This window comes from Orussus abietinus, unplaced genomic scaffold (assembly GCF_000612105.2).
Source record: "Orussus abietinus isolate OABI.00-Male unplaced genomic scaffold, Oabi_2.0 scaffold13, whole genome shotgun sequence".
NCBI classification, from domain to species: domain Eukaryota; kingdom Metazoa; phylum Arthropoda; class Insecta; order Hymenoptera; family Orussidae; genus Orussus; species Orussus abietinus.
The window spans coordinates 1,162,935-1,190,815 of NW_019394887.1; the positions used below are offsets into that span (position 1 = coordinate 1,162,935).

At 48.9% G+C, this 27,881-nt stretch overlaps 1 protein-coding gene across 6 annotated transcripts; it reads left to right on the forward strand.

Moving 5' to 3' along the window:
* The first annotated feature begins 5,215 nt into the window (after positions 1–5,215).
* Positions 5,216–27,435, forward strand: LOC105697920 (cGMP-dependent protein kinase, isozyme 2 forms cD4/T1/T3A/T3B). 6 transcript variants are annotated; one of them, XM_012421669.1, is made up of 11 exons: positions 5,216–5,893; positions 15,337–15,503; positions 22,108–22,327; positions 23,629–23,692; positions 23,764–23,936; positions 24,118–24,264; positions 24,744–25,190; positions 25,418–25,717; positions 25,821–25,883; positions 25,978–26,178; positions 26,284–27,435. In XM_012421669.1, the coding sequence occupies exons 1-10, from the start codon at positions 5,475–5,477 to the stop codon at positions 26,141–26,143; spliced, it is 2,166 nt and encodes a 721-aa protein (XP_012277092.1). In that variant the 5' UTR covers positions 5,216–5,474; the 3' UTR covers positions 26,144–26,178; positions 26,284–27,435. The 6 variants fall into 6 exon arrangements, with proteins under 6 accessions (XP_012277092.1, XP_012277085.1, XP_012277124.1 ...); XM_012421662.2 differs by having other exon boundaries at positions 5,217–5,893; positions 25,978–26,188; XM_012421701.2 differs by lacking the exon at positions 5,216–5,893 and adding an exon at positions 6,216–6,236 and having other exon boundaries at positions 25,978–26,188.
* Positions 27,436–27,881: the final 446 nt, after the last annotated feature.

Consider the following 27,881-nt stretch of genomic DNA (forward strand, 5'->3'; position numbering starts at 1 on the left):
ATCTACGAGCAGATGTAGGCTACGTGTATGTACATACATATGCCTGTGAGTACACAGGAAACTGCGATTGCGATCGAGGACAGAAACTGAAAGTACCATGGATTTCAGGTGCTGGGAACATCGCCGAACGAGGAACATCGAGGAACCACGAAAATCGCCGAATTCAAGATATAGAAGTACCAATAATTTTTAGAACTACAAGTACTATCGGTTCCTCAATAACTGTGAATACCATTGAATTCGGAAACTCGAAGTACTCGGTCCACCTCTATCAAACATGGTAAATTGATCCCTAAAGTCAATCGCGTAAAAATAATTAAAATCTCCGAGAAACCGCCACTCTAAATCCCTAGAGCCTTGTCAACATTAATCAGCCCTATTTCTTCCAGGGCCAGAAATTTAGAAATAAATGTGCAATGAATTCCGAGGGAGCTTCGTCGAGGAACGCGTCAGGATGTCCTCAGGAACGGCGGGAAGAAAGGAGTCGGGAAAGTCTGAAAAGGCGGAAAAGGCGGAAAAGGCATCTCCTTTGTTCGCGGCGTCGCGTCGCAGAATTCCGGCAGCGTCGGGGGAGGTTGTTTAATAAAATAACCTCGTTAGGTTCCCGTTGCGGGGGTGGAGGCAGGTCGGGGAGGACTAATGTACCGGTAGCGTCCGTGGCAGGAGTCGCGGGACGCGCGGAGGGTACTAATACATAAAGTAGCTTAAAGTAGAAAATTGTGGAAGCGTCGTGATGCCTGGTGATTGCGTTACCTCCGGGCTTTGATTTAAAATGCAACGAGGGGCCCCGCCCGGCCGAGGGGCCACGGGGACAAGGGGCGACGCCGACGCCGACGTCGGCGTCGGCCCGGAGCGGCGACGTCCTAAGGCTAGGTGGATGGACCCCTCCCCGACCTCTCTCTTCCCCTTCGACGGATCCCCTCCAATAGATTTATTGTAAGGATACTCCCACGCATCCGTATATGGATTTATGGATTTATGTATTTATGGAGAAGAGATTGAGAGCGAGACGCGACGCCATCTTGCCGAGAGGGGACGGATCGAGAATTAATCGAGGAGAGATAATTCCAAGTGCGCCTTTTGATGAAGGGGAGGGAAAGAAGAAGATTTTCAGGGATTCCGTGAACTCCACACTTGGAAACAACAGTTAATGCTACTTTTTTCATTTTCTATGAAAGTGTATTTGAAATCTCCAGAGGAAGGGTTAATATTTTATTAGAAATGTCTGATACCTTTGACCATGGGAATTATTTAACATGGAATCCAGGTAATGTAACCGAAATTCTGGTTTCTTCGACTGGACCCTTTGTGAGAGTATATTATTCTATCCGTGAAGCTCGATATCTGAATTTTAAAAACAGCGAATGTAGGGGAGGGGCGCCGCCGGACTACCTTGCGGTCGATAAATCGCTGATTTCTCCCTGTACGGGGCGCCGGATAGAAAAACTCTTCCAGAGAAGATTCTTCGGCATACTTTTCTCGAGATATTTTGTATGAAGCGGTTTTTCCTATCTCGAGTCCTTGAGTCGGAAACCGACCTCCTGTGGGAGGAGCCCGGTGTTCGAGGCGCGACGGCGGTCGACGTCAAAGTGACGTCTCGAGCGACGTTCCGAAATACGGGAAAATGTCTTCTCACCCCTGGACGAGACGGGAAACTTTATCCGAAATGTCTGTGGACGGATTGTCCTGTCGGGGCTCGATGAATCGAGTTTGTTAAGCGGCCGAGGGCGAGTCGGGCCCCGGGGAAGGAAACGACCGCTCGAGGGGATCCCTTACGGGGGCAATTGCCCCCGGCTGCCTCCTCCGGGTTCAAAGTCGATCCACATCCTTCCTCCTGGACCCTCCACTTCCCCGCAGGACTTTCAGACCGAATTCGAACGTTATTCTCGCCCTCGACGGCCGCGGCTCGAATCACTGGAGGTCCCTTGCGAGTCCTTCGTTTTCACCTCTTTGTGCCGATTCTGGTCTGATTCCCCTGTTTTACAAACCGGGGATTGCGATTCTACATTCGAAAAAAGCGTCGGTTAAAAAAAGGCCGAATGTTTGTTCGGAGTAAAAAATTATATCGTCGATTTAAACGCATTTTGCGTACTCAGTTTGATATTTCCTTGGACGTACTTGATTTTATCGCAATGCACATTTTTTTGAGGCGACCAACTTTCTTCCGTCATGTACAGCGAATTATTATCCGGTATTCAAAAAAAGGTCAACAATCCGGGGAAGTGGATTATTAACGAGTACACGATATATTCCATTAATACAAATTAAATCTCAAAGTTAATTGGCGCGCCTGGAATTGTTCCGCATGTACTTTGAATGAAAAAAGGATATTTCTAGGCTCTTAAATTAACTCGAAGGAAATTAATGTACCCGTCTCGCTCCAAGTCGTAATTGGACTAGTCGATGGTCGACATATTTCCTAATTGCCGTGGAAAAGGAATTTTTGCTCTACCAAGGAAATTTCGCCCAGAGGAAGTTCGGTCGACACGTTCGATTTCTCGTCCCGCTCGGTTTCCCCGAAAATCGAAGGGATCGAAGAAATGATATAATTCCATCGGAATCGTGGAACTCGCTCCCGTCGGTTTTCCCTTCCCCCTTTTCCTCGTTTTTTCCCCGCCATCTTCGCTCTCCTGCTTTCGAAACCGGCGAATCCTCCCGCGATCCATTACTCGCGGGTAACTCGTTTTGGATTTAAATCAGCCCGAGTCTCGGCCCGGAAGTCGGAAAGCCGGATCTCTCCTCCCCGGAGGTATCTCCTCCACATTTTCCACGTGCTCCCTCGAGATATGCGACCTTCCTCTCTTCCTCTTCCTCGTCATCCGTATACTCCCCTTCGCGGCATTACGGGCTTCCCCTTTCTTTCTACTAAATTAAAAGCGGCTTCTCGCCGATGCCGCGAGCCCATCAAAAGCGGACCAATTTCCTCATCCCAATCTATATCCTCGAATTTAAACGAATTTTCCGTCTCCTCGTAGTATCTTACACTCCTCTCGAATTTAATCCAGGAATGAGACTTGTACAATACCCCCGATTTTATGAAACAAACATCGATTTGTACCACATTTTGGGTAATGGAAGATTTATCGGGCATTTTCATTTCGACCTGATATTCGATGTTAGGGATTTTTATTATTTTTCCCAGGTACGGGGATTAGTAAAAGTCGTTTACATCGGCTTGGCCGTGAATTTGGAGGCGGTGGAGGAGGATGCTTTCCTTGTCTGGCCTTTTGAAAAAGTACTTTACAAATTGGAGCTCCGAAGGGGCGCAGGGGCGAGGCGGGGGGCCGAATGAATAATAAATAGGGTTATCGTTTAGTTGATATTTTGAGGGGCAGAGCAAAAGCGCTCGGCCGATAAGGGGGTGAGATCAAAGCGCGGCTCCTGGCGCCGCCCGGGCGGATATTCCTGCTGCGTTTCTATTATTCCCGGCCAGATCCCGAAGACGAAGATTTTCAGGCCGATTCTGCAGGTTTCTCCACATCGAAATACCCCACTTCACCTTAACTTAACATTAGACAATCCAAAATAATATCCCTTCTCGTCATTAGTTTACCGTCCTTAAATCATTACCGACCACTAACAAGTGGCACGTGATTAAACGAAACGGCTCGATAATCTAAGTGGAAAATCCCGAAATGAGAAACCACTGCAAAGCACGTGGGCGTAAAAAATAAAAAACGAATCATCGCCAACGTTTCTTGGACTGGCACGAGAATTTCGATGGAATTTTCCTTTCCTTTACTTCTGTTTACGAGGGAATATGAAATAGCAGGATTAGTTTGTATGTCGGTGTATAGGCTATCTGCTTCGTGAAAAAAAAAAAAAAGAAGAAAAAAAAGAAAAACAATTCTGCGTAAATAGGAACTGCGGGTATAGGTGTTGGTTAATTTTTATACCGCTGTATGGGCGGTCTGCCTTCTGAAAAAAAAAAATCCTCCGCAAATAGGGACCGCGGATAAAGGTGTAATATTTAATTCCCGCGGCGAAGAGCCGACGGGATTCGGCTCTTCGCCGCAACGCGGAACGACTAATCGGATCGACTCGCGGCGGCCTAACCAACGAGGCGGGCGCGAATCGGCGATCGGCGATCGCCGATCACCGATTGCCGGCTCCACGGGCCCGATTGCCGTCGATGGACCGACTAACGAGTATGGAGCGAGCCGGGACCGAGGACGGTAATCGAGTCTAGGGTTTCGACGCTCTCCGGCGTTTCCCGAGGCGGCGACGCCCGGCGTCGGCGCGTCGGCGCGTCGGCGCGCCGGCGTGCCCGGAACCCCGGGACGCAGATGGACCCGTAACGAGTACACAATGCGATGCAAATTGCCCGACGAGCCGAGGCGAGGCGAGGCTGCGACGACATTACCGGGCATTACTAACATCGCTATTCCATTACCACGGCCTAACCCGCCCAAGGCCTCTGATTATTCGCTTTCCTACCCTCGGTCGATACTCCCGGGTGGCTTGTTTCCCTTCTTCCCTTTATTTTCCAAATTTCTATTCTTCGCCAGACGTATCGACTGTACTCGAGCGACTTGAAATTAACCGAAGCTTTGTTACGAAGTTCGTGAGAAGGTACAATGTGATTTTTGGTAGTTCAATGATGATCGTTTGACGTTTTTAGGTAAGAGAGAGCTTCCAGGATTTGAATTCCCGCGACGGTCGATCGATCGAGGATTCGAATTCTCGCGCGGTGGATTTCAAAGATGGCGCGCGGGAGCTCTCGTCTCGAGATACCAGCGGCTTTCTGGCAGGGATAAAGGAGATTTCAGACGCGGTTCGTATTTCTCGGGGCTTGATACGTTATTATCGCGACTCGGTATGTAGTATTACGGTGGGTAACTCCCGAAGCTTCCGACGTAGGTAATCGATTTCCTTTGCGGCGCCGTTCCCCTCGATACTCGGTAATTCAATATAAGGTATCTCTGTCTTGAGATTCTTCTTCATTCGTGAGATAATATTCCCGTGGATATCACCCTGAATATCGTATTAGTCATCTACGAGGAGATATGAGAAAATTTACGAAGAGATTTATGGGGATGGAAGGAGATTATCATCTTATAGTAACTTTAACTTTATTCGCGATTCGAACCGATCGGTAGTGCCGCGCGCCGCCGCGCTTCGAGTCGCCATCGTCGGATGGCGTTACGGTCGAAACGGCCGGCTCGCCTCGCCTCGTTCCTCCAGTCTCCCGAAGGACGGCGCTCGGGCAGCATTCTCTCTTCGCCTCGCTCCCCTAACCTCGAAACACTCGGCGACGATGCTGGCGGCGGTGGAGGTGGCAGGGCAGGGCGAAGATCTGGAAGAGCGGCAAGGCAAGGGAAGGCAAGGCAAGCCGCGGCGGTGTCCGCGCGCGCGCTCGGTTGCGCCGTGGTCGCGTTCGCGGATCTCGCGTTCCCGAGAGCTCGCCGACGGCGGAGACGACGCGGCCAGGTCAGGTAGAGGTTAAGTCCGCCAGCCGAGACCGGCGCGCGTGAATGGACGGCGGAGGAGGCGAGTGTCGGCCGATCCGCGACGCCTGCGTGTCTATGCGCGTGTGTTTCGACTCGCTGTGCTTCTCGTCGACGCAGCAGCGGCTCGCCGACGAGGAGGACGTCCCCCAGACCCCCACGTCCATCCCAGGGCCGGGCATCGACATGGGCACCCTCAGGGAGCTGCAGGAACTCCTGCGCGTAAAGGACGAGCGGATCGCCGAACTCGAAGCTGCCCTCCAGAGGCGCGACGCAGAGATCCAGGAGGTGCGCAGCCACCTAGACAAGTTCCTCAGCGTCCTGCCCTACAAGTCGCCACTGGTATCGCATAAACCAAAGCCCAGGAAACAGAGGGCACAGGGCATTTCCGCTGAACCTCCTCTACAAGAGCTGGCACCTCTCGCCGTCGTCGACAAGAGCGTCAGGTTAGTGCAAAAGCGTTTTGCGGAGAGTCGGTACGCCAGGAGATATGCTAAAGGATTTACGGGAGCTAATTTTAGGGAACTCTGGCACGGTGGTTTGGATCTCGTGTACGGAAGGTTGGTTATTACTTGGGAATTCGATCCTTGTAAAATACTTGGCAGGTCTCGGGTTGATCCTGTCCATTGCGAGCTTTTTATACATACATCAGGGATCGACAGGGTCGAGGAGGAATTCAAGAGTGTTACGAAGGGAGACTCGTCATTGGTGGTTCTGCTTTTCTTCTTTTAAACCAGTGGAGCAGGGTCAGGAATCGGAGGGTTTGATTAACAAGATCCAATGAGACGGGTAGCTATTCACGTTTTTTTTAATTATTCAATTTAAGTCATGTCGAATTGTTCTCCGGGTTTGGCCGATGGCGTATCATTAATTCATTCCGTTCACGTCCAGCAGGAAGTACCGCGATAAAAAGCCCCAGCCGGGTTTCCTGACCAAAACGAAGTTAACTAAGGTGACCGAGAAGCTCGTCACGCCTCGGCGTAATGCGACATGTTTTTGAAATTGTATAACGCGCAGAGCCGAGGCCACGTAGTATTTAATTCGTTGGAGAGCGAGCGCTCATTTTCCCCGCGAACGCGGTTCGTCTCGCAAGAAGCGGCCCTGTAGAAAAAATACGTGTCATCTTTTTTTCATGCCGGGATCATGTGAAGAGTGTCCGAGTGTCAAGGTCGGGCTGCCCACCTGCGGAAGGCTCTTACTTGGCGAGAGGTGCAACTGACCCTTCCGGACCGCTCGCTCTCCGTGGGGTAACCGGGATAATGGGTACACACTTGTCCCGATTTTAATGTAAACATCCGATCTAAACCTCTCCAAGACTTGATATCTACAACCGGGAAAATCAGCTGTATTTATCTCCGAGCCAGGAAAAGCGTGCGAAATTTTAAGCCAACCTCGCTTCACGAATTATACTCGTATAAAAAATCCTGCCCCGTGAGTTATCGGATGAATGTTTCGTTTGCACGGAATCACTTTTGGATGTATTCTCATACTCGCATAATTGAAATGTTTCGCCACGTTATTTCGCCATACGTGGATTTGTATTTTTTTTCGGAAATGGCGGCTGGAGGTTGATTTAAAAATGGCGGATTTTCCTCGAGAGCGCACCGAGTCCAATTAATGGCACCGCACGCCTCGGTAGGAATCGGTGAACCCTCGGCCGTGAAATATAAATTCTGTCGGTCCTCCTGGAAATCAGTCGCCCTGATTTATCGCGGCGAAGCGCGACGCCGTTTATTTGCACGGAGGGATGGAGAGAGGGGGGGAGAAAGAGGGTAAAAAAATAAAAAGAATCCCCGCGGTCCAGGCCGGATTTATTTGGCCATAAATAAGTCGCGTCACCGTGTCCGTGGAAATTTATTCTCGGCAAGAGAATCCACGCGTTCCAGATTCCCCCGTAAATTCATTCGATCAAGGACTCGCGATTAACTGCTCCGAAAAACTGAAAGAAAAAGAAAAAAGAAAGAAGATAAAAAAAACCTCGACCTCTGTCTTCCCTTTCTTTCGGTTTATTAATGAGAAAAGTCTCGCCAGAAAGGATACGACACCATGTATTAAAATCCTCCCCACATTAGGGGGCGAGATATTCAAATTTATTCGATCCAGTGCCGAGAGCGCCGCCTCGATGAAATCCTGCAATTAAACATTATCGTCCGCTGGTCTTTATCGCGTTAAAAACATCACATCCCGTATATCATCCGCGGATTATCGTTTCCCATTGCGTACCTTGATTGCACAATTAAAAGCACTTTAGGTCATTTACGTCTGTAGATGTCACGTGGGATCGGAGTTCCCTCATTTTCCGCAAGTGGTGCTCGCGTCGTTAGATCAGAGAAAATCAGAGGTCCTTATGTCTCCTTATGGTATTTGTTAATAAGAATAGCGTCGCCTCAGTTTCGCGCAGGGTGGCGCGCCGTTCGCCAAGATGGCCGCCGCGCGATTCGGGGGAGACTCGCGGGCTCGCGTCTCTCTCGCTCCTACTACGGGCCCGTCGGTCTGTCTCCGTCTTACGCGAGGCGCCCTCTGTCCCGGCCGGGCGAATTTGCATTCCGCGTTGCCACCGAGCCAGAGCGTCGCGCCTCCTCCTTCCCTCTCGCCGCGGCTCGGCGATTTATCTCTCTCGCGCCGGATAAACAGCGGGAGCGCGCCGATAAACACCACCGGGTGTACACGACCGGTCGCCCGGGGAAAGGGAGGAGAACGAGTGGACAAAAGAAACCAGGGTACGAGATTTTTTTACCCCGCCCGTATCTCGGTTTTTCCCCTACTCGACGAGTCTTTATCGCTCCGTGGCCGGCTCCGATTAAATCATCGATTATCTAATACGTTGGAGTAAACCCGCGATTCGTCGTGAACGGGGATTAACTATGACCGAGCGAGGAATGTCACTCGTCCGGCGGAGAAAAGTGCTAAATCTCGCGGAAATGCGAGATGACTCCCCCCGGTGTCACGTGACGAGCGCGCCGCCATCTTGGGTTGGTCACGTGGGCGGCTGGATTCGGGCTAGGAAGGGAGAGCTTTGTTTCTCCGATAGGGAATGTTAATAATTGATGATTGAGTTTATAATTGAAGGGGGCTAAAGACGGAATGAAGAGTTGGGAGAGGGAAATGCAATTCGAGGGGACGCAGGGATACGGTTTGAGTACAGGGAGACGGAAGGTGGGGTCTCTTCTCTCGAGCGCGGACGGACGGGGTAGCAACCCCGGGAAGGGGCGATCCGACGAGGGGGGGATTCTTTTTTCACCAGGAAGAGGAGCATCTTCGAAGGAACGGCGGTGGCGCCGGTTTAAATACCCCAGGGAAGACCGGTCTCCCTGCGGGGCCCCTCGCAGTGGAACTCAACCCAGCGCCGCGGCCCGTCGTGGGATTTCTCCGAACTAAACATTCGAACTCGACTCTCGACGACGTAGGAAATTTACGTAATATAATGCTATATATCTCGACCGTCGATAAAAGGCGCCGGCGCCATTTTCTCAAGCCGACCCATCTGTGGCCCTTTTTCTAAAATACGTCAGGGAGAAATTAATTGAATCTTGAGGTAGGCGTAGACTTCTTGCTGGACATTGTTTAAGGTAGGGTCGAAAATGGTGATAGCCACTCGCCTGGGAGGAATATTTCCCTTTTATTGGGAGTCTCGGAAATTGTTGATCGGAAGATAGAAGGCGCAGGCGCCATTTTCCGGATCGGGCCAATAGTCTGTTAGCGATGCACGTGGGCGGTTCCCCCCTCTAGGTACGAACTGAAAATGGCGAACGCCGAGGGTGGGCGCCCGACCCGTCGAGCTAGAAATACTCCTCGACCCGTTCCCCTAAACGGAGCCTCGAAATTGCAACAAGGTGGGTGGAACCCCCCGGAAGGTCGCTCCTCCGGAAAGGAATTGTCCGCAGGCGCCTCTGGAGGATTCTAGACGCGCTACGAAAAAAAAAAAAAAAAAAGAACAAGAAGAAAATAACCAATGCGGTCTGGCACCGACGTGAATCATAACCTCGTTCACCGGCACCAGGTGCACACTCACGTGTCATCGCTGAATGGGCTAGGTTATTAATTTAAGGTGCGAATAAGGAGGTGAAGAAAAGCGCATACCTCCGATTAATTTGAAACCTCGTATACCTAGGTATCTTGACCCACTGATTACGAATATGATAGTGAAAATTGACAGAAACGTTATCTTCGAGGAGAGAACGATCGTTGATACGTATATTTTCTTTAATTCTCACATTATTTCGATCGGTAAAGGGTTAGGAGAGAAAAAAGCTTCGGACAAAAGTTACGGCTCTTGAAGAAGTACATCTTTTGGGTTCTATACAATTTTTTTTCTTCCGTAGCCGTTTTCGACAAAATTCGAGATATGTTATTGGAGTGCAAAACCAGTGTTCGTACTACTAACCTAAACTGCCTATCAATTCTAGCCGCGACAGACAGTACCAATGTTCATAATAATGTATTCACTTTTTATTACGGGCGATTCATTTGACGGTCGTTAAATGAATTGTTAGCTGAAAAATTCGTTCGGGGAGGTACGGAGGGAAAAGTGTCGAGTCACCGTGTAGAAAGGCGGGAATAAAATGCGAGATATAGTTTTAAGGGAGGGGCGAAGGATCGACTCCCGGGACTCGGAATACTTCGGGCGTAATCGGCTCGTAATCGGCGCTCTCGCTTGCCCGTCTTCGGGACGCGCCCTATTCTTGGGTCGGGCCGGGTCGGGCCGGCTCGTGCACCGTCCACACGACCACGCCGTGGGAGCCTTAAAATAGCTCTCGTCACGGCCGGCGGCGACGTCGTTGAATCCAGTTGAACCGAGAGTGGGCCCCGAGTGGGCCTCCCGTGTGCCGGGAGGGGGGGAAGAAAAAAAAAACGAGAATCCTCTGGTCAACGGACCGTTCTTGTCGAGTCACATTCTGGACATTTTTGGACGCTATATATACGCACGTACATACTTACGTCGATGCATACATGAATATGTAATACATCCACGTGTGTGTACAAACACGCTAAGTACTTACTCCTTACCCTGCGTCCACTTCTCCGGGAAGGGGGGGGGGGGGTTAATCGCATGCGCCTTGAGAAATATCCCAGCTTCATAAAAACCTGAAACTAAGTACGTTTCAGACGCGATAATTGCGGAAGAAACTAACCTGCTTGATTTTTTTTTTCTTTTTCGTTTTTTCACGTCGCGGGGAAAAACGATGGAAGCACTTGGACGCGGAGAAACCGAGGACGCGTCGCTACCTGATTTTCAGAATCGGTCCGCCGCCATCTTGGTAATATGGGAGAACCTGCGTTACCTTCCTTTCCGGGTTTGTTTTATGCTTCGAGGTTTTCCTTCTTCTTTCGGGGGGTTTTGTGTTGCTGTTCGGGAGGCTAATTTTCATTTCTATCGAGAGGCGTGGCGTTTATCGGGGCTCCTCCGGCACTCTGGACGCTCCTGGCCCACTTGGCTCCGCGGCGACGCCGATGTGGTGTTGAAACCAGTCGAGTGACGTCATGTATAATTAGTTCTTTGATTCTGCCTGCCCCCCGGCCCTCCCGCGTTCCGGCGACCGCGGGCGCTTATCTCGGCGGGAATGCTAAAAATAGCTCCTGTCGCACGGCCACTGGCGACATTTTAAATGTTAAAACACCGACCGCGCGCTAAACCGGCCGAAGGAGAGGGAGGCGAACTCGCGACGTCTCGGCGGTGGCGCCATCCCTCGCCGAGACGGTCAACCCTGTCCTCCGTGTCGTACTGTTGTGCTTGCCGGTGAGAATTCAGGGTTACCGACTTCGTAGAGGGATCGATAATGTAGAATTCTTGGAAGATATCGCGTTTTTCCCGTATCGTGGGTAGAGAAGGTGAACTGTAATCGGTGGATGGTTACCATCTCCTGTGTGCGCGCAGTAAATGTCCGATTTATGGAGTATCTTAAGAGAATACAAGGAGACTCGCGTGGAAGGATCGATAAGGTAGAATTCTCGCGATTTTTTTCCTGATATCGAGGATGGGGACGGTGAATTGCAATTAGTTGATGGTCACCATCCTCTGTGCGCACTCTAAATCTCCGATTTATTGAATATTCTCTTAAGCGAATATCAGGACATTGATGCGCAGATGGGCTTACGAGGTGTTTGAACTTGCGCTCTTAAAAAAATTCACCCTGGACAGTCTACAGCCCCCGGGATAGCGTCGTTTATTAGGTCTAGGCCAGTTCTGAATTAGTACGAAAGAAATCTGCGATCGCTCAAGATTCAGGGCCTCTTGCTCTAAGAGAAGATCACCTCGGTCGCGCTCGTACACACCTTCAGGCGCTGTCGACACGAAAACTGGGTCGCTTCGAATTTTTCGCTCGCTTTCGAATCGCCACGCACGTCGACAGTGATTAACGAATCCTCGCCTCGTCGATGATTCAAAAGTCTGCTTCTCCTGGGCCACTATATATCGACTTTTTAACGGTTCGGAAGGAATTCCTGCGCGTCGGTCTTTTTGAATTAGAGAAACCCCCTTTGTTTTTAATGCCTTTTTAATTTTTACCGAATCTGTGTCTTCCGTGTCATGTTGAGAATCACTTGTCACGGCGGGTTTCGTCGTTAGAGAAGTGTGTCGCTCGAGTGGTTGGATATAAAAAAAATCGTCACGTGACCTCGGGCTCGCGGATTCCCCCTTCGGGCGGGCTCGGCTTATCTCGGCCTAAATCGGGCCCGCGGAAGGTGCGCGCGCACGCCGGGTTGAACCTCCGCGCCAAGCCGGTGAAAGGAAGCGACCGGTGGAGGAGCGGCAGAGTCATCCGGAACTCCGCGGAAACGAGTCGCGACTTAGACTCGGGGAAAAAAGAAAAAAAAGAAAACGCATTCCCGCGGAAACGTGGAAACGTCCATTGGCGGAAAGGAAGGATATAGGAGGCTAAAGGGATTCGTAGACTAAACTTAAACATTTAAAATGAACTTACGGTCGAGTTAAAAGGGAGAAACAAATGTGCCTTGTCGATTTTAAGGTGATAAGGTGGAAACGACCTTCAGTGCTGCGAGGAGAGAAATTTGCCGAAGGAGGATATTACGCTGAAGGTTTTGAAAAATGCATTTTGGAGCTTAAGAAGATGATTTTACGCTAGGAAGAGGTTACGTCGACCTTGGGGAAACGCTCTCCAGGTTTCCTGATAACGTTATCCGGGCTTGAATGGGATTTCTTTTATGTTCATCTCGTTATATAAATGTGATTTTTCAAAATAAAGAGTATGTGAGGAGGAGGAGGGACGAGAGGGGGACTTTCGAGGAGGAAAAAGAACGAGATTTATGATCCTTGAGGACGGAAGTGGAAATTGAAGGATATTTTATCTCGGATCGAAAACTCCATTCGATATCCTGGACGTCGTCTTCGAGAAGAGAGGTCTCTCGAAGGATCGACCTCGAGGACTACGTGCTGCTCCGGAAGTTAACTTCCGAGAAGCCTTTAGCTCAGGAATAAAAATAGAACACGGTCGAGTCCTGCGCAAGGATACTCAACGTATGAATATCTTCGAGGCGAGGTTTAAAATTTATATAGAGGAAAACCAGGACTGCACTTTGGCTTAGGCGAATCCCCCGGAAGAAGCTTCCTTCGGAAATACGAGAAAAGTCGGAAAAGCCGAGGGGACTTCGTCTGTATTAAATACAGATGGCATTTTGCGAAAAGTGATTCCGATCTTCTGGGATAAAACTTCGAGAAGCTTCGAAACGAGGCTGGGGAAATAAAAATAGACGCTCGTCTTATGTAAGGATACGTGGAAATTGAAGTAAAATTGCGACGTTCGATGCGTAAATTCAACGGAAAGGAAACGACGGTTAACGAGGGATTTAATTCTAATGACTTTGTACAAGCTGGGCTCCCTGCGAATAAACAGGGAAATATTGGGAAAGAAATATGTAAGAGTTCACGCGGCGCTGGGGAACGGCGGCCATCTTGGAAATCGTGGACGGACGCGGAGTAGCTTTTCTTTTGCAAGAAACAACCGAGAAATAGAACGCATCGAGTGCGAGATACGACAGGAGAATATGAGTTATATCCTCGTTTGCATCCTCGAAGAAGGAAACCACGTATATTTCAAGCGGATAAGAAGATGCGATCACTTTTGACGAGCCATTGTCGCGTCTCGTCGCCGGCGAAGTGCTCGAGGGCGTCCTTGCAAGTTTCGGACCCAATTTTCTCGGCAATTTTTTAGAAAGGTTTAGAGGGCGTCACTGGGAGTGGTTTTTAATATTTATTAACTAGACTAAGAGGAGAATCGGAAGAGCAAAATGGATTCCATAAGGGACTTGAAGAGGCTTCTCTACGAGCGAACCGAGGCTCTTCGTCGGCGCGACGAGACCGTGGAGACTCTGGAGAAGACCCTGGAAGAAAAAGAGGCGACGATTCGCCATCTGAGGAACGAGATCGACAAGTTTCGACAGATCGTAGAATTCGGGATGTCCTCGGGTCCCTTGGGACCCGAACAGAGGTCCAAAAGACAAGCCATATCCGCGGAGCCCTTGAAGAACGACTCCGTCCCCGTTCCGAAATTCGGGAAACCTCAGAGGTACGGTACTCTTTCCCGGATTTATTTCCCCGAATTAATTTCAGAGACATTCACCGAAAGATATTTTCATCCTCAGCCTGAGATACCAAACTAAGGAACGATCGAGACGGAAGGGAAAAAGCGCGAGCGGAAATAATGAATACACGGTTAGATAATCGACGCCGCTGAATTTCAAAATGGCCGCGGGGTTCACTTCGATAGATTTAGATATAAATTCATTATTAACGCACAATAGAGAATAAGTAATATCTCACGCCGTCGAAATTAATGCGGTTCTCTTTTGCGCGATTATTTTTTTTTTTTTATTCTTGACACGCGTCCCCTTCTAGAGGTAGTGGACGTTAAAAGTGAAACCTACGCCGAGGTTTGCGTAATTTTTCGAAGGCTCTTCGGGGTTCCGGTCACGGCGCTGCCAAGGCCTTCGATACTCCACTTTCGGTGGCTCGAGAAAGCACTTTCGGTGCTCTCCATTTTCCCCTTAGAACTTCGGATCAACTCACTCGGGTTGGGAGTTAAGGTGACGCGAAAGTGGCGTCGGAGAGGTTTTGTTTATAAAACTTTTCTCCCAACTAGGTTTGCCGAATAGTTTGAAACTTCGTTCATGATTCGTCGGGAATAATCCCATTGCGAGATGCGAGGGTCGATGGGCTATCATTGAGGACGCATTCTGCGACCAATGATGTCCAATTAGAACCTCCTTGGCCCGAAAGCGAAGTCTCGTCGAGCTTCTTCTCGACGCCTCTTTTGGAGCCTTGGACAAGAGGCGAAGAAAAATAATGCCCGACTATTATTTAAAAAATGGGTACACCCGTAGGATCGAATTGAGAGCCTTGTCAATTTTCTTCTTAAGTCGGTTTAAAAACGTACATTACGCATGGACGTACTCAAAGGGTACGTTTGTTAGGGTGGAATTGAGAACCTTCTGAAATTTTTCTTTTTTAAGCCGGTTAAAAATCACGGCAGCGGGAGAGGAGTCCCTGACCTACCCCAAGCGCGGCCCAGGTCAGGGCCAAGGCCAAGGATGGGCTTCGCTTGGCTCGGCTGTTAAATAAGGCATCTTTTTATAGATATATATATACATATAATTTTCCTCTCGTTTGTAAATGCACGCAATAATTTTCCGCTCGCTTGTAAACGCGAAAAATAATTTCCCGCTCGCTTGTAAACGCGAAAAATAATTTCCCACTCGCTTATAAACGCGAAAAATAATTTCCCGCTCGCTTGTAAACGCGAAAAATAATTTCCCGCTCGCTTATAAACGCGAAAAAGGTGATACGAAACCGATGTCCGAGGAGTCTCGGTTGACGCATATTTAACATTTCTTTTTAAAATCCTTTACTAAGCGATTTTTAATCCTCTTTTCACAGGTCTCGGGAGCTCATCAAGGGCGCCATCCTGGACAATGACTTCATGAAGAACCTGGAGTTGACGCAGATCCATGAAATCGTGGACTGCATGTATCCCGTCAGCTTCCCCGCTGGGTCCATCATCATCCGCGAGGGAGATGTCGGCTCCATCGTCTACGTCATGGAGAGTGAGTCTGCTTGATGATTTTTCTCCCCTCTTTTTTTCTTTTTTTTTCTTTTCCAAATCCTAGAAGTCCTTCTCGCCCTCCCATCCCTTGGGACCTATGCAAGCGTCGCGACCCTTAAAATGGAACGCCGCCCTTATCAACTAAGAATTGTTGGTATCTAAGTCTAGTCCGTGACCCCAAATATTTTCTGACATACTTTCCGAGAAATATTTAATATCGCGAGGTTCATATCGAGCCAAGGGATTGGCTGTGAATTTTTTTCTGAGCTTAAGGAGATGTGGATCGGATGAATCATTGGATTGCCGAATTTCGGGATCGAATTAGGAAATTAGCTGTTACCGGATCGGCTGATCGCCGGGTGGAGCCGGATCGGATTGCGTAACGAAGTCGGAGGCGAAAGTGGACCTCTTCGGGGCCCATGTCCTTGCTCCTCAGGACCTTTCACCGGAGACAACGGCCGGGTACGGCTGGCAACAGCTGACGGCCATTCCGGCTCCAAGGATGACTGCCCGTCGAAAGGAGCACCGACGTCGGGGCCGAACGAGTCCTGGACAAAGGAGCCCACGAGAGGCGAACGACCTCCAGGAAACGGGGAAACTCGAGAGAGATCCTTGGATGCCTTTGATAGTTTTTTTTTTCTTTTTTTTTTTGCGACGACTTTTGGAAACAGTCTAGGACGAAGATCCTTCGACGACGATCAGGTGAAAGAAAGTGGTCCTTGATGTCGAGAGGAACGTCAGGACTAAGTCCTGGATAAAGGAAGAAAGAGAAATCACCTCTAGGAAGGAGGGAAAGAGGAAAGAGGAAAATCCTGGAGCCTCGGGGTCGTCCTTTGGAGCATGTCGGTCCTTCGAGATGTTTTCACGTAGAGATGGAGAGGTCTTTCCATCTCGAATCGAGGACGAGGAAAACTCGGGGAAAGTCCTCGGGAAGAAGCGGAGAAAGTCGATCTCGTCTGTCATCCGTGGAGTAATCCTAGTAGAGCCCGGGACTAGGGAAACTCCAGGATCCTGGAAAAAAGGGACCTCGTCCTTATTTTCAGGATCATTGGCAGGAATGCAGGTAATGATAGAGAACCTTTTCACCCTGGACCAAGAAGGTCCTTTTCAAGGATGACCGCTTTAGAAGTACTCTCGGACCACATCCTGGACAAAGGAGGCCCCAAGAGGAAGAGCTGTCGAGGGAAAATAGGACCTCTCGTCTTCGCTCGGATTTTTGCAGACGTCGAAGACACCCCAAGGCTAGTTCGAAGATTACCGAATGACGTACTCCTGACATACCGGACTTCTCCAAAAGCCCATCAGGGCCTACTCTTCTAGAACGTTCGAAAAGTGTTTTAATACCTCTTCGGGAATGTCCTGAATTTTTATTCCCACCCTATCGCCGTACCACGTTATCGAGTAGCGCACTCTCATCATTGCCCGATGACGAAACTCGGAGCAATTTCGAAACTCCCGGTTGAACGGACGCAATTGGGCCCGAGGAATTACGCGCTCCGATAAGAGCGACCACCCTCTCTCCGAAAGATTTCCGGAGAACCTGGTCCTTCACGGGACCGGGTCCCCGGGATGAGCACCTCTTCTCGTGGGCGCGTCGACGGAGCCTCGATTTGAGCGCCGCCGCTCCTTTCTCTGGCGGCCCAGGCCGAGGAGTGGGGGGCCGAGCGGCCCGACTGGCTCGGGCGCAGTCGGGCACCTTCGGCGGCGTCCGCGCGCCGCCGGCCGCGCTCGGTCCTCCTCGGCCGCTGTCGGGCCCGCCGGCGCGGCGGTGGGGGGCCCAGCCAGTGGCCGGCCGCGCCGCCGCCGTTTTCACCAGTCGCGCGGTGCACCGAGCGGGCACTGCACGCGGGGAGAGAGAGAGGTAGAGCGACCGAACGAAAGGAGAGAAAGGGAGAGAGTCGAGCACCAGGATCACCCGGGGCCGACCTGGAGCGTCCCGGTAGGGCCCCGCGGGTACTCGGGCCCCAAAGGGACCTTCCGGGGACCATGAGGACCTCTGCGATCCTGTCCACCTCGAGGAGGTGCCTTTCGACCTTCCGGTAGGGCCGCGCGGATCGGGACCTCCGTTATTCCTACTTCGATATTCCCATTTTTTTTTTTAATACTTATTTTTTTTATTCCTTTACTTTCACCTCTATGTCGGGTTGTCCCATGTATTACGTACTTTCAAACGGGTATTTTGCAACGAGCCACGTATTAGTCATTTAAATAAATTCAGTACACTTCGTTAATAATTTCATTAATTTTTATAAGCTCTGAAATAAAATCCGTTCGCCATTCCTATGGGACAATCCGATCTAAGGGACCCTGGAAATGACAATCGATCGTGCTCGGGCGACTAGGGGTGCTCAACCTGGTGGAAGGTAGGTGCTCCGTTCTCGTACCGGATACTCGTGCGTGCGTAACGCTCGAACGGAGTGCGTACCCCAGTTGCGAGATACGCCTCGACGTGCTCGGTCTACATGTCGCGAGGATTTCGCGGGCAGATCCGATGATAAGGGTCTTTCGCGAGATCTAGACGAGGGGGACACCGATGTGTTTGAGCACGCTAATTGTCCGCGGACGAGACATCCGGATATTTGTACGAGGAATAACGGAGCGTACCGATAAGACTCTCGTGAAAAATCGCCGCGATTCTTTCGACCCTGGTTCACCGAAGGAGAAAGGCGACTTTTAACCTCGACTAGCGAAAAATTTGGATTCCTTCTCACTAGGGAAAAAGAAACGGACATTTTTCTATTACTCGAAAGGCGGAATTTATCGCATAAGCTTGGTCATGAGACCAACTCCTTTCCACTTGGAAATGTTAATAATATTTGCCGTTCCGTAAATTCCTTTATAAATGAGACAAGGTATCCGAAGGCCACTCGGGACGAGGAAAGTCCTCGCGGGGATTTTCTCTGTTTGGTTTAGTCGTCTTTTCCGATTAATCGGAGAGAAATCACTTGTTTATAGAATAAATAGAAAGGATTCTTCTGTGAGCCTCGGTGCGTCCATTTGGTCGACTATCGCTTGATCGGGCTCGGGAATCTCGCCCATATGTCGGAGTTGCCTGGCGGTCGATCCGCTAGTCGTACACCCGCATCCGACGTTTGGTCGACTATCGCTTGCCCGTGCTCGGGAATTTCGCCCCTACGTCGGAGTTGCCCTTCAATCGAGGGTCGTTACTTCAAAGGTCCCGATTCGCGCAGTCCTAGAAGTGAGTCCCCGAGTGCGACGAGCCATCCCTCGGGATGAAGGTGCGCGGCTATCCGGGGCGGGCCGTCCTGGAGGACCCGGAGCTCGCCCTGGACCCGGACGCGACGAGGAGACGCACGATGGAGCTCCTCTACGAGGCCAGCTGGCGGGAGTGCGGCGTCAACTGGACCAACTCCCGGGGGAACGAGGGCGAGGGGTCCAGGAGGTCGAGCAGCGGGGAGGACACCGACACGACCGACAGCGAGGCTTCCCAGGAGATGGGGTACGGCGAGGCTGGAGAGACGAGAGGAGACGAGAATCCCAGCCCGGGGTTCCTCATCCCCAGGCCCAGACTCATCGTCCCGGTGCACACCTACGCCAGGAGGAGGAGGACCGGGGCGCCCCAGCCTCTCGCCAGGAGACCCAGGAGAGAAGCCAGAGGCGAAGGTAGAGGTTCTTTTCCTCCGGAGCTGGAAAATCGATTCCTACCGCGAAAGTTCCTGAGAGGAACCTGATAAATCCTTGTTACGATAGGACGTTAATTCTTAGTCCCTAAAATTATGTATAGCGATAATGTACATGTACTTGTACAAGGTGTGTACATTCGGCGCGGGACTCTACCGAGTTTCCTGGCTCGAGGAGACATTCGAATCGGAGACTTGAACGTCCAATAAGCGATGTCACGAGTCGGGAAGAGGATTATTCTCTGAACGTCGAAAAGACCGAGGGGTCTTATCGCTCCCCTTATTCTGTCTCCTTACCTTATCTCCGAGGTTTAACCTTTCCTCTTCGGGCTCGGAACAGGTCGTGTTTTTCTACGCCGAGGCGACCTACTACGGGTCGACCTCGAGGTCGATTTTTTACGCTTTGATAGAAGCTACCAAAACTTGAGGAAAAGTACTTTGCAAATTTTAGAATTACTTAAATTTAAGGAATTAAATGTGGCGAATGGTCGAGTCGAGAAGGCCGAACCTGACCTAGGCCAATTGGTAGAGTTCGAACCGCCTTCTCCGGGATCGTCGAGGAAAATCCCGTTACCTGGGAAAGTGAGTTTCCCGCTCCTTCCTGGATTTTCAGGAAGAGGGGGCCCTATGTGAGAACCACTGGCCGGAAAGTTCAGTTACGCGCCGCTAGGGGTACAAGGAGAATAGAACTCGGGGCCCGCTCTTTCTCCTCGGGAAGGCGCCGTGACCAACTGCTCCCGGATCGCTCTTGAATGTCAACGGGAATTTTATATATAAATATATATATTTATTTATTTATATATTATATATATTTATTTATTTTTTTATTTATTTATTGTCCTCGAAATGACGAAACAACTGAGCGATCCTAAATTTTCTTTTTGTTTCAATTCCTGAAATTTCGATTTTCTCCACCTGGATTTTTTCCTAACTTTCCTCACAATATCGACGGTGTTATTGAAAAAATATCTGCATCCTAATTGAGGAATTTCACCATTAGCTTCATCTTGAAAATCTCAGGGGAAATAAAAATGCCTAGTGCGGGAAAGAAAAAAAAAAGGGAATAACGAAATTCGAGGCGTATTTTCAATATCCTGCGGTCACCCTGGACGGAGATTCTTGGCATCGCTCGTGGACGGGTTTCCGAGATAATTTTTCAAGCCGCGGGGATATTTTTATGCTTTTTATCCCCCTGGGAACGTTCCCAGGTCCTGTCGAAATCCCAGGGATCGGATTTCGAGTCCTGGCTCGAAGGCGACTCGGATTCCTCCCGGAAGTGCGCATCTTGGCTCTGTCTCTTTCTCCTCTCGAATAACCTCGACAAGACAATCGAGATTTTCAAAACAGACCGTCAAGAATGTTAACAAACTTTCCTACCGTCGGGCGATTCTACTCGCGATCCAGCTCGCGGTGGAAAAACGGTATAAATTATTGAATCACTGCTAAATATGAATTTTTTTTATTGTTTAGGCTTATAGGGATGATTGTTTTTTTTTTTCACTACCTAGGTTTTTAGGGATCTGATGGATTAAGGGGCTCGATTAAATTCATTTAATGTCGAGTTTATTAATGGATGGTATGACTATTACTTGAGGAGAGGTCAGGGTTAAGATGTGTTACGGTCAATGAATGTCTATTTACAGTCTGAAATTACGGACCCTTGTTTACAATGCACGATCGTATCGAACTCCGGCAAATTAGTCCTCAGGTCCGATAGGAACGACTTAATCAGCGTTCGCTCTTCTCGTTCTGCTCCAGAAACTGTCTGGCAGGGAGATAATCGAATACCGATTGTAAAAGTGACAGTGACCTTTTGTTGGGAAATAGACGACACGAGGGGATTAATTTACTCTTATTAAGCTCTCCTGGAAGGCGGGAAATATTTTCGAATACGCGCCGGGATGTCGATTCTCGTGGATTTCGGGTGAGAACCTCTGGACTGGAAGGCAAGTCACCGTATTAAACTGGGACAACCGCTGTAAGACTGTAAACCGCTGGCGGTGGCATGTAGCAACGCGTAATAGTGACTCGACTCGTGAAAGGAGATACCCGACGACCAGTTCGGACTCTTCCCAACCCGAGGTTCCGAATTGCTCCATGCTTCCCCCCAAAAACCGGCCCTCGCTCGTCAAAACTTCGCCCTAAGCCGCGTCTCTGTCGCGCATCGGATTCCTCGAAAAAAACCGAGTGGAAAACCTCTTTTGCACATTTTCGAGGGAGCTATAGTTCTCGAGATATTCGAGGCCGAAGTTGCGCATTGATGCGCGGTCAGCTGACCCGGTGGGGGCGTGGCCACGAAGTAGACCCGCCACCTGATTGGTCGACTTCGTTATCAAATATCTGGAGAACCGTACGTCTCACGGGAATTTCCAAAAGACATTTTCTACTCATTTTCCCACGATCTTTCGGGTGGAGAGGCCGGAGCCTTTATCGTTCATTTTCCTCGCGGGGAAATGATCCCGAAGAATTGCAAATGGCAGGAGCGCTAGGAAAGCGGCCGAGTCAAGTGGTATATCGTGTCCTCTCGAGACGAGAGAGAAAGAGAGTAGTCTGGGGTTTGATGTCGTCATCGACGCGGATGTCCCTCGCGATTCGGATTAATTGGGACAAGTATGGTCCTCGGCGGAGGAGAGGGACACCCACGCGAGTGAGACAACGCATGCACAATGCTCATAGCCGGATGGAGTATCTCCCTTTCCCTCCAAAGTTGTTCCGAAGAGCTGGACAAATTCGCCCACTCCTTGGCTCGTCCTTTTCCAGATGACTTTTATCTCCATCGATCCAAGGGAATTTAATTAAACCATATTTCCACTTAGATCCTCGTTACCATACCCCGTTATAATTTAACAATTTTAATTTTCCAAGTTACACGTGACTTTCATAAATACCGACTTTCTTAACCCCTTGGCTACTACGAGCGCCTACAGGCGTCCGACGATTTTTTACGAGGGTTTCTTCTCGCAGAGGGCAAGGTGGAGGTCTCGAGGGACGGCAAGTACTTGAGCACCCTGGCTCCTGGGAAGGTCCTTGGGGAGCTGGCGATCCTTTACAATTGCAAGAGGACGGCTACTATCACTGCTGCCACGGACTGCCAATTGTGGGCCATAGATAGACAATGTTTCCAGACTATCATGATGAGGACCGGCCTGTCTCGGCAGGCCGAATATACAGACTTTCTCAAAAGGTAGAGTCCAATCAATTTTTAAGCTCGATTTTCCAAAATAGGATCTCCGTGAATATAATTATCTCTTCCTATCGCGTTATATCTCTTAATATTCCTCTCGAACATAATTTTTGTTTGTATCGAGAAAGAAAAGAAATTTGAAATTACCGCCAAAAAAGTTCTCTGCAAGTGACATTTGTCCTGGGATTCGATGGGACGGCCTAATATCGTAATTAAATCCTGGAGAAGAAAAAAATGTCTCTGGGATAGGAGGGTAATTTTAGATCGCCCTGATTGGGTTTTTTGCTTGTCTCAGGGACGTCTAAAATTTCTTCCCACGTCAAAGTTCGACGTGGGAATGATTAATTGTTGAGACGCCGATGCTTCTTTGAGGAAGAGCCAGCTGTGTAAATATAGGGAGACGATCTGTGGCGTCGTCGCCTCGTTCGTCTTTAATTTCTGCTTCCTTGTTACCCCTTTCCTTTTTTCTTTCTTTTCTTTCGGGAGCCGGCTTGTTTATACCGGTGACGAAATTACGCCGGTAAACGAAAACTTCGGAAGCCGGAAGCTATTATCGACTCTCGACAATATATGTATATCGATGTTCGTAATGCCGGAGTCCGGTGGACCGTGCATTCCGAAATGGTCGGTCATTAAAATTTTATTCCCCGTTTCTCGGGTACTCGGGAATTACGTACGGTACGAGTTTATATTCAATACATCTTCTTGCATCTAATGCAAATTCTCTGGCTCATGGTATTAGATACGTAAGGAGTTATTAATTCATTTCACTCTCGCCGCGTCGAGGACAGCGCCGCCATGTTGCTTTCGGTCCTCGAGGGAAATTCCACTTTTCTGACTTAATAGTGCCCGGCACAAGAAAATGCGTCCAATAAATGTCGTAGGGCACGATGCGTGGAATAACATTGATTAATGGAGTTTTTTTATATTATACGTCGTTTAGATGGGAAATTGCATTCGGGGGCGCGGGATAACCGCGGCGTCGTAACCGGACTTAGGATCGTGGGAAATCGATATCTTAGCCACGACTTGGAATATTGCACAATATTCTGGTTATATCTTGACAATGTCGCAACTCCTCTGTTACATTTCTGGGCCGTTTTGCAACAATCTGCGGGTTTGATAAAAAAAGGATCGGGAATTGTCGCGGCTGCAACGGGCTCGATCGAATGTGCAAATCGTCGGTGAAACAATGCTCGAGTGGTCTCATTTAATGCTTCGCGAAACTCGAGGAAGTATTTTCACCGGAAGCCTTATCCGCGTGGATCGATCTATTAACATAATTTCCCATTACGTTTCAGTGTTCCGATTTTCAAGAATCTGCCGGAGGAGACTCTCATCAAGATCTCCGACGTGTTGGAAGAGGTAAAATAATTCCCATCGTGTCCGGTCAATTTTTAATACTCGAATCACTGTATAACAATATCGATTTTCAGACGTTCTACAACAATGGCGATTATATTATCAGACAAGGAGCACGAGGGGATACCTTTTTCATTATTAGTAGAGGCCAAGTGCGCGTGACGATTAAACAACCTGACACTATAGAGGAGAAGTACATCAGGACCTTGGGCAAGGGTGACTTCTTCGGGGAGAAGGCTCTTCAAGGGTAAACAAGACATTCCTTATCATCTTACTTTCTACATTTGTATGATAAGAAACGTGAGAACACGAGACATCTAATATAACACTTGATATTATATGATACCTCGTGAGAAAGAAATTAATATATGAAATCTGACACGATAAGGAACGTTATTAAATTGCTGATAATATTTCTGCTGGTTCAGGGACGACCTGAGGACGGCCAACATTGTTGCTGACGACCCAGAAGGAGTCAGTTGTCTGGTCATCGACCGGGAGACCTTCAATCAGCTGATCTCCTCCCTAGACGAGATTAGAACAAGATACAAGGACGAGCTCGTCGAGCGCAGAAGGTAAATCCATTGTTTAGCTCCCCAAAGCCCGTGAAAAAAATCTTACGAATCGTTGGAAAATAGAACATGACCCGTTTCCACGTGTACTTTCCAAGTTAAGACTCTGAAATTATGTTTCACGCCTTGCTCAAGGATCGGCGAAATATCGTCGCCGAGGAACACGAGAGTAAGTCACGCGTCGAGGAGATTGCATTTTCTTTTTATTCTTTCTTTTGGCGCTGGTGTAAAGGATGTTTATCCTTTCTTTTAAGAGATCAATCGACGTTCCAATCAGATTATTTTTAAAAATCACGATTTTTATTAACAACCTGCGTACCACCCGGCACGATTGCACTGTTAGCACTTTCATATCGCAAAGTGTGATGGGACATTTTTTTTTTTTAAATTAATTATCATTAATTTTTTAAAGAAATCCTGATTTTTATTTTTACCCTGGTTCCTTCCAGTTACCCTTTACCAATGAATCTCTCTTTTCTCAGGTTGAACGAGGAATTCAGAGAGCTTCGACTAAACGACCTGAGGCCGTTGGCTACTCTAGGTGTAGGTGGGTTCGGCAGGGTAGAGCTGGTGCAGATCGCAGGAGACGGCTCCAGGTCGTTCGCCCTGAAGCAGATGAAGAAGGCGCAGATCGTCGAGACCCGACAGCAGCAGCACATCATGTCCGAGAAGAGGATCATGGGCGAGGCCGACTGCGACTTCGTCGTGAAGCTCTTCAAGACCTTCAAGGACAGGAAGTACCTGTACATGCTGATGGAAGCCTGTCTCGGTGGAGAACTCTGGACCGTCCTGAGGGACAGGGGACACTTCGACGACGGCACCACCAGGTTTTACACGGCTTGTGTCGTCGAGGCCTTCGACTACCTGCACTCCAGGAACATCATCTACAGGGATCTCAAGCCGGAGAACTTGTTGCTCGATAGTCACGGGTAACGTCGCGATCGCTTTTAAACTTAATTTCTTAAAAAAAAAAAAAAAACGAAGCGTGAAAATTATATTAAATTTAGGTAATATAGTTTTAATGGGTTTACCTGTAAATAGATAATGTCAAAAGCGCGGTAAGTTAAATTCCGGAGGGTGGAAATTATTCCTAAAATATTAATATAGTATTTATAACGCGTCTTGGGAATGGCTCGGTAATGCAGGCGAATTTCAGGTACGTCAAGCTGGTGGATTTCGGATTCGCGAAGAGACTGGAGAACGGGAAGAAGACCTGGACCTTCTGCGGCACTCCGGAATACGTCGCCCCGGAGGTGATCCTCAACAAGGGCCACGACATCAGCGCCGATTACTGGTCCCTGGGAGTCCTCATGTTCGAGCTCTTGACCGGAACACCTCCGTTCACCGGCGCCGACCCCATGAAGACTTACAACATCATCCTCAAGGGAATCGACGCCATCGAGTTCCCCAGGACCATCACGCGCAACGCCACCGCGCTCATCAAGAAACTCTGCAGGTACTTGCATGATATATTTTTTTACATTTTCATTTATCATTTTCCCGGCTCCAAGAATAATATCATTAAATAAACCTCCTTTCTGACCTTCCATTCCTTCCAGGGATAATCCAGCGGAGCGTCTAGGTTACCAGAAAGGCGGCATCAGTGAAATTCAGAAGCACAAGTGAGTTACCGATTTTCACGCGTTCAGAAGTATGCATATGTATAATTTTTAATGTGTACATTTACTTGCAATGCATGCATATATTTATGTACAGATGGTTCGACGGGTTCAACTGGGAGGGACTCAGGGCGAGAACTCTGGAGCCTCCTATTATGCCAAGAGTCCAGGGTGCCACTGATACCGCAAACTTTGACGAGTACCCACCGGACTCGGATCCACCTCCTCCGGATGACACCTCCGGCTGGGACAATGACTTTTAACCCCAGAGTCCTTTTCGCGTCCTCGAGACGGCGAGGTATTATCCGGTAAGGACGAAAGTCCTCGGAGGAGACTCTTCTCGGTTTATAGTAATTTCTTGCTGTCCGAACCTCATGCTGAATTTTTTATTCTCCTCCTGAAGATGGTGCGATAGGTTCAATTGGGATGAGCCGAGTGTCGGGACGCCCTGGAGTAGTTGGACGTGTTTTTCCACTCCTGGGCATCGTCGACGTCGGGGATTTCTCTACGAAGGTCCTCCGGGCGAAGACCATCACCGGGGACCAACTTCTCTTAATTCAACGCCCTCGTGTCGAGGCGGGGATTTTATTCCTGTGGACGGCCTCGTGGTTAACCCGAGAAATCGCGACGGTCCTCGGCAGGCTGATCTCTCGACTCGACGATGTACAATCTTAATTTCTAACCACGCTGATAAGGAAATTGACGCGAAGAGCTATGCCGGCAAGATGAGACGTTTTTAACGGCTGCGAAGTTACTAAATTGTATAAAAGGTTTGTGCAATATGGCGTCTCACCGCGCTCGAGTATGTCGACCTTGCGACTCTGTTGGAATATTGTAACGATATTGTGCAATATAATCGTACCGATAGTTATATCGCGAGAATGTTGAGATGTTCGGCAGTTACTGTTTAAAAAGAAAAAGAAAGGAAAAAAGGCATCGCTACAAAGCTGCGGCCAGTAATATCGAGTTAATCTTGCTTCGTGGCGATCTTAACCCTTCCCTGTTTTATCAAATTTGTACATATCGAAACTGTTTTGCGGCAATTTTTTTTATTGATATCGTAACGAGGAGCGACCAGTGTTTCGAGTTGTACGGGTCGAGGGCTCGGGCTTATTCCGACTAGGGAAATTTTCTCGTGAAGACGTCCCTCCCGAACGACCCGCTGATGCGTTTTTCCCCCAGGAGTTCCGTCCTCCTCTCGAGGACGAGCTGGGAGTCGACGATCCGTACTTACGTCGGGCCGCAGGTGGAGGGACGTTTCCACTCGGAATTCCGAAGCGACGGATGAGGGCGAGATTTTTAGATTTTATATAAATATATAAATATATATATATAAATATATTTTCGCACGATAAACGCGCGAGCCGCGAGTGCCATTTTCCCCCAGATGCGGTTCCAGGCGAAGACCCGACTTTCGCCCTCCATATTCGCCGACGAGGCGCGTGAGCCTGCTAAATTAATTGTTGTTTGATCCATTTTATAGTTTATTATGACAATTCTATTTTAATTATACGAGAAAATGTGTAAATAAATCAATATACATACGTGAAGCGTGTGGCCATGTTTAGTCGGATGACTTTTACTCGATAGAGAGATCTCCTTTCATTATTTAACCTGGGTATTAGGTTTGAAGGTGTTAAGGAACGTTAATTTTAACGCTATGGTTTCTTGTATTCACATGGGGGTGTAGAATTTAAATGTTTGAATTTCCCGCCTTGGGCGGAACCGCGTCAATACACCCACTGCCGATAAGTCGGGAATAATACCGTGGTGTGCTGCCAGAACCTTTTTTTTTTTTCTTCCAATTCATCATGGGTAGTTCATCCTCGCAGATCTTCTTGGACTTGGCTAAGAGATGTTAAACGATGTAAAACGATGTTTGTTATCCCAAAGATGAGGAGGATTCCTGAATTGGCCGCCATTGGGGATTATCAGGTTAGCGTCCACATCCTCCACCGGGGGGTAGCACAAGATGCGATCGCGCAACCCTTCCTGAGAGCA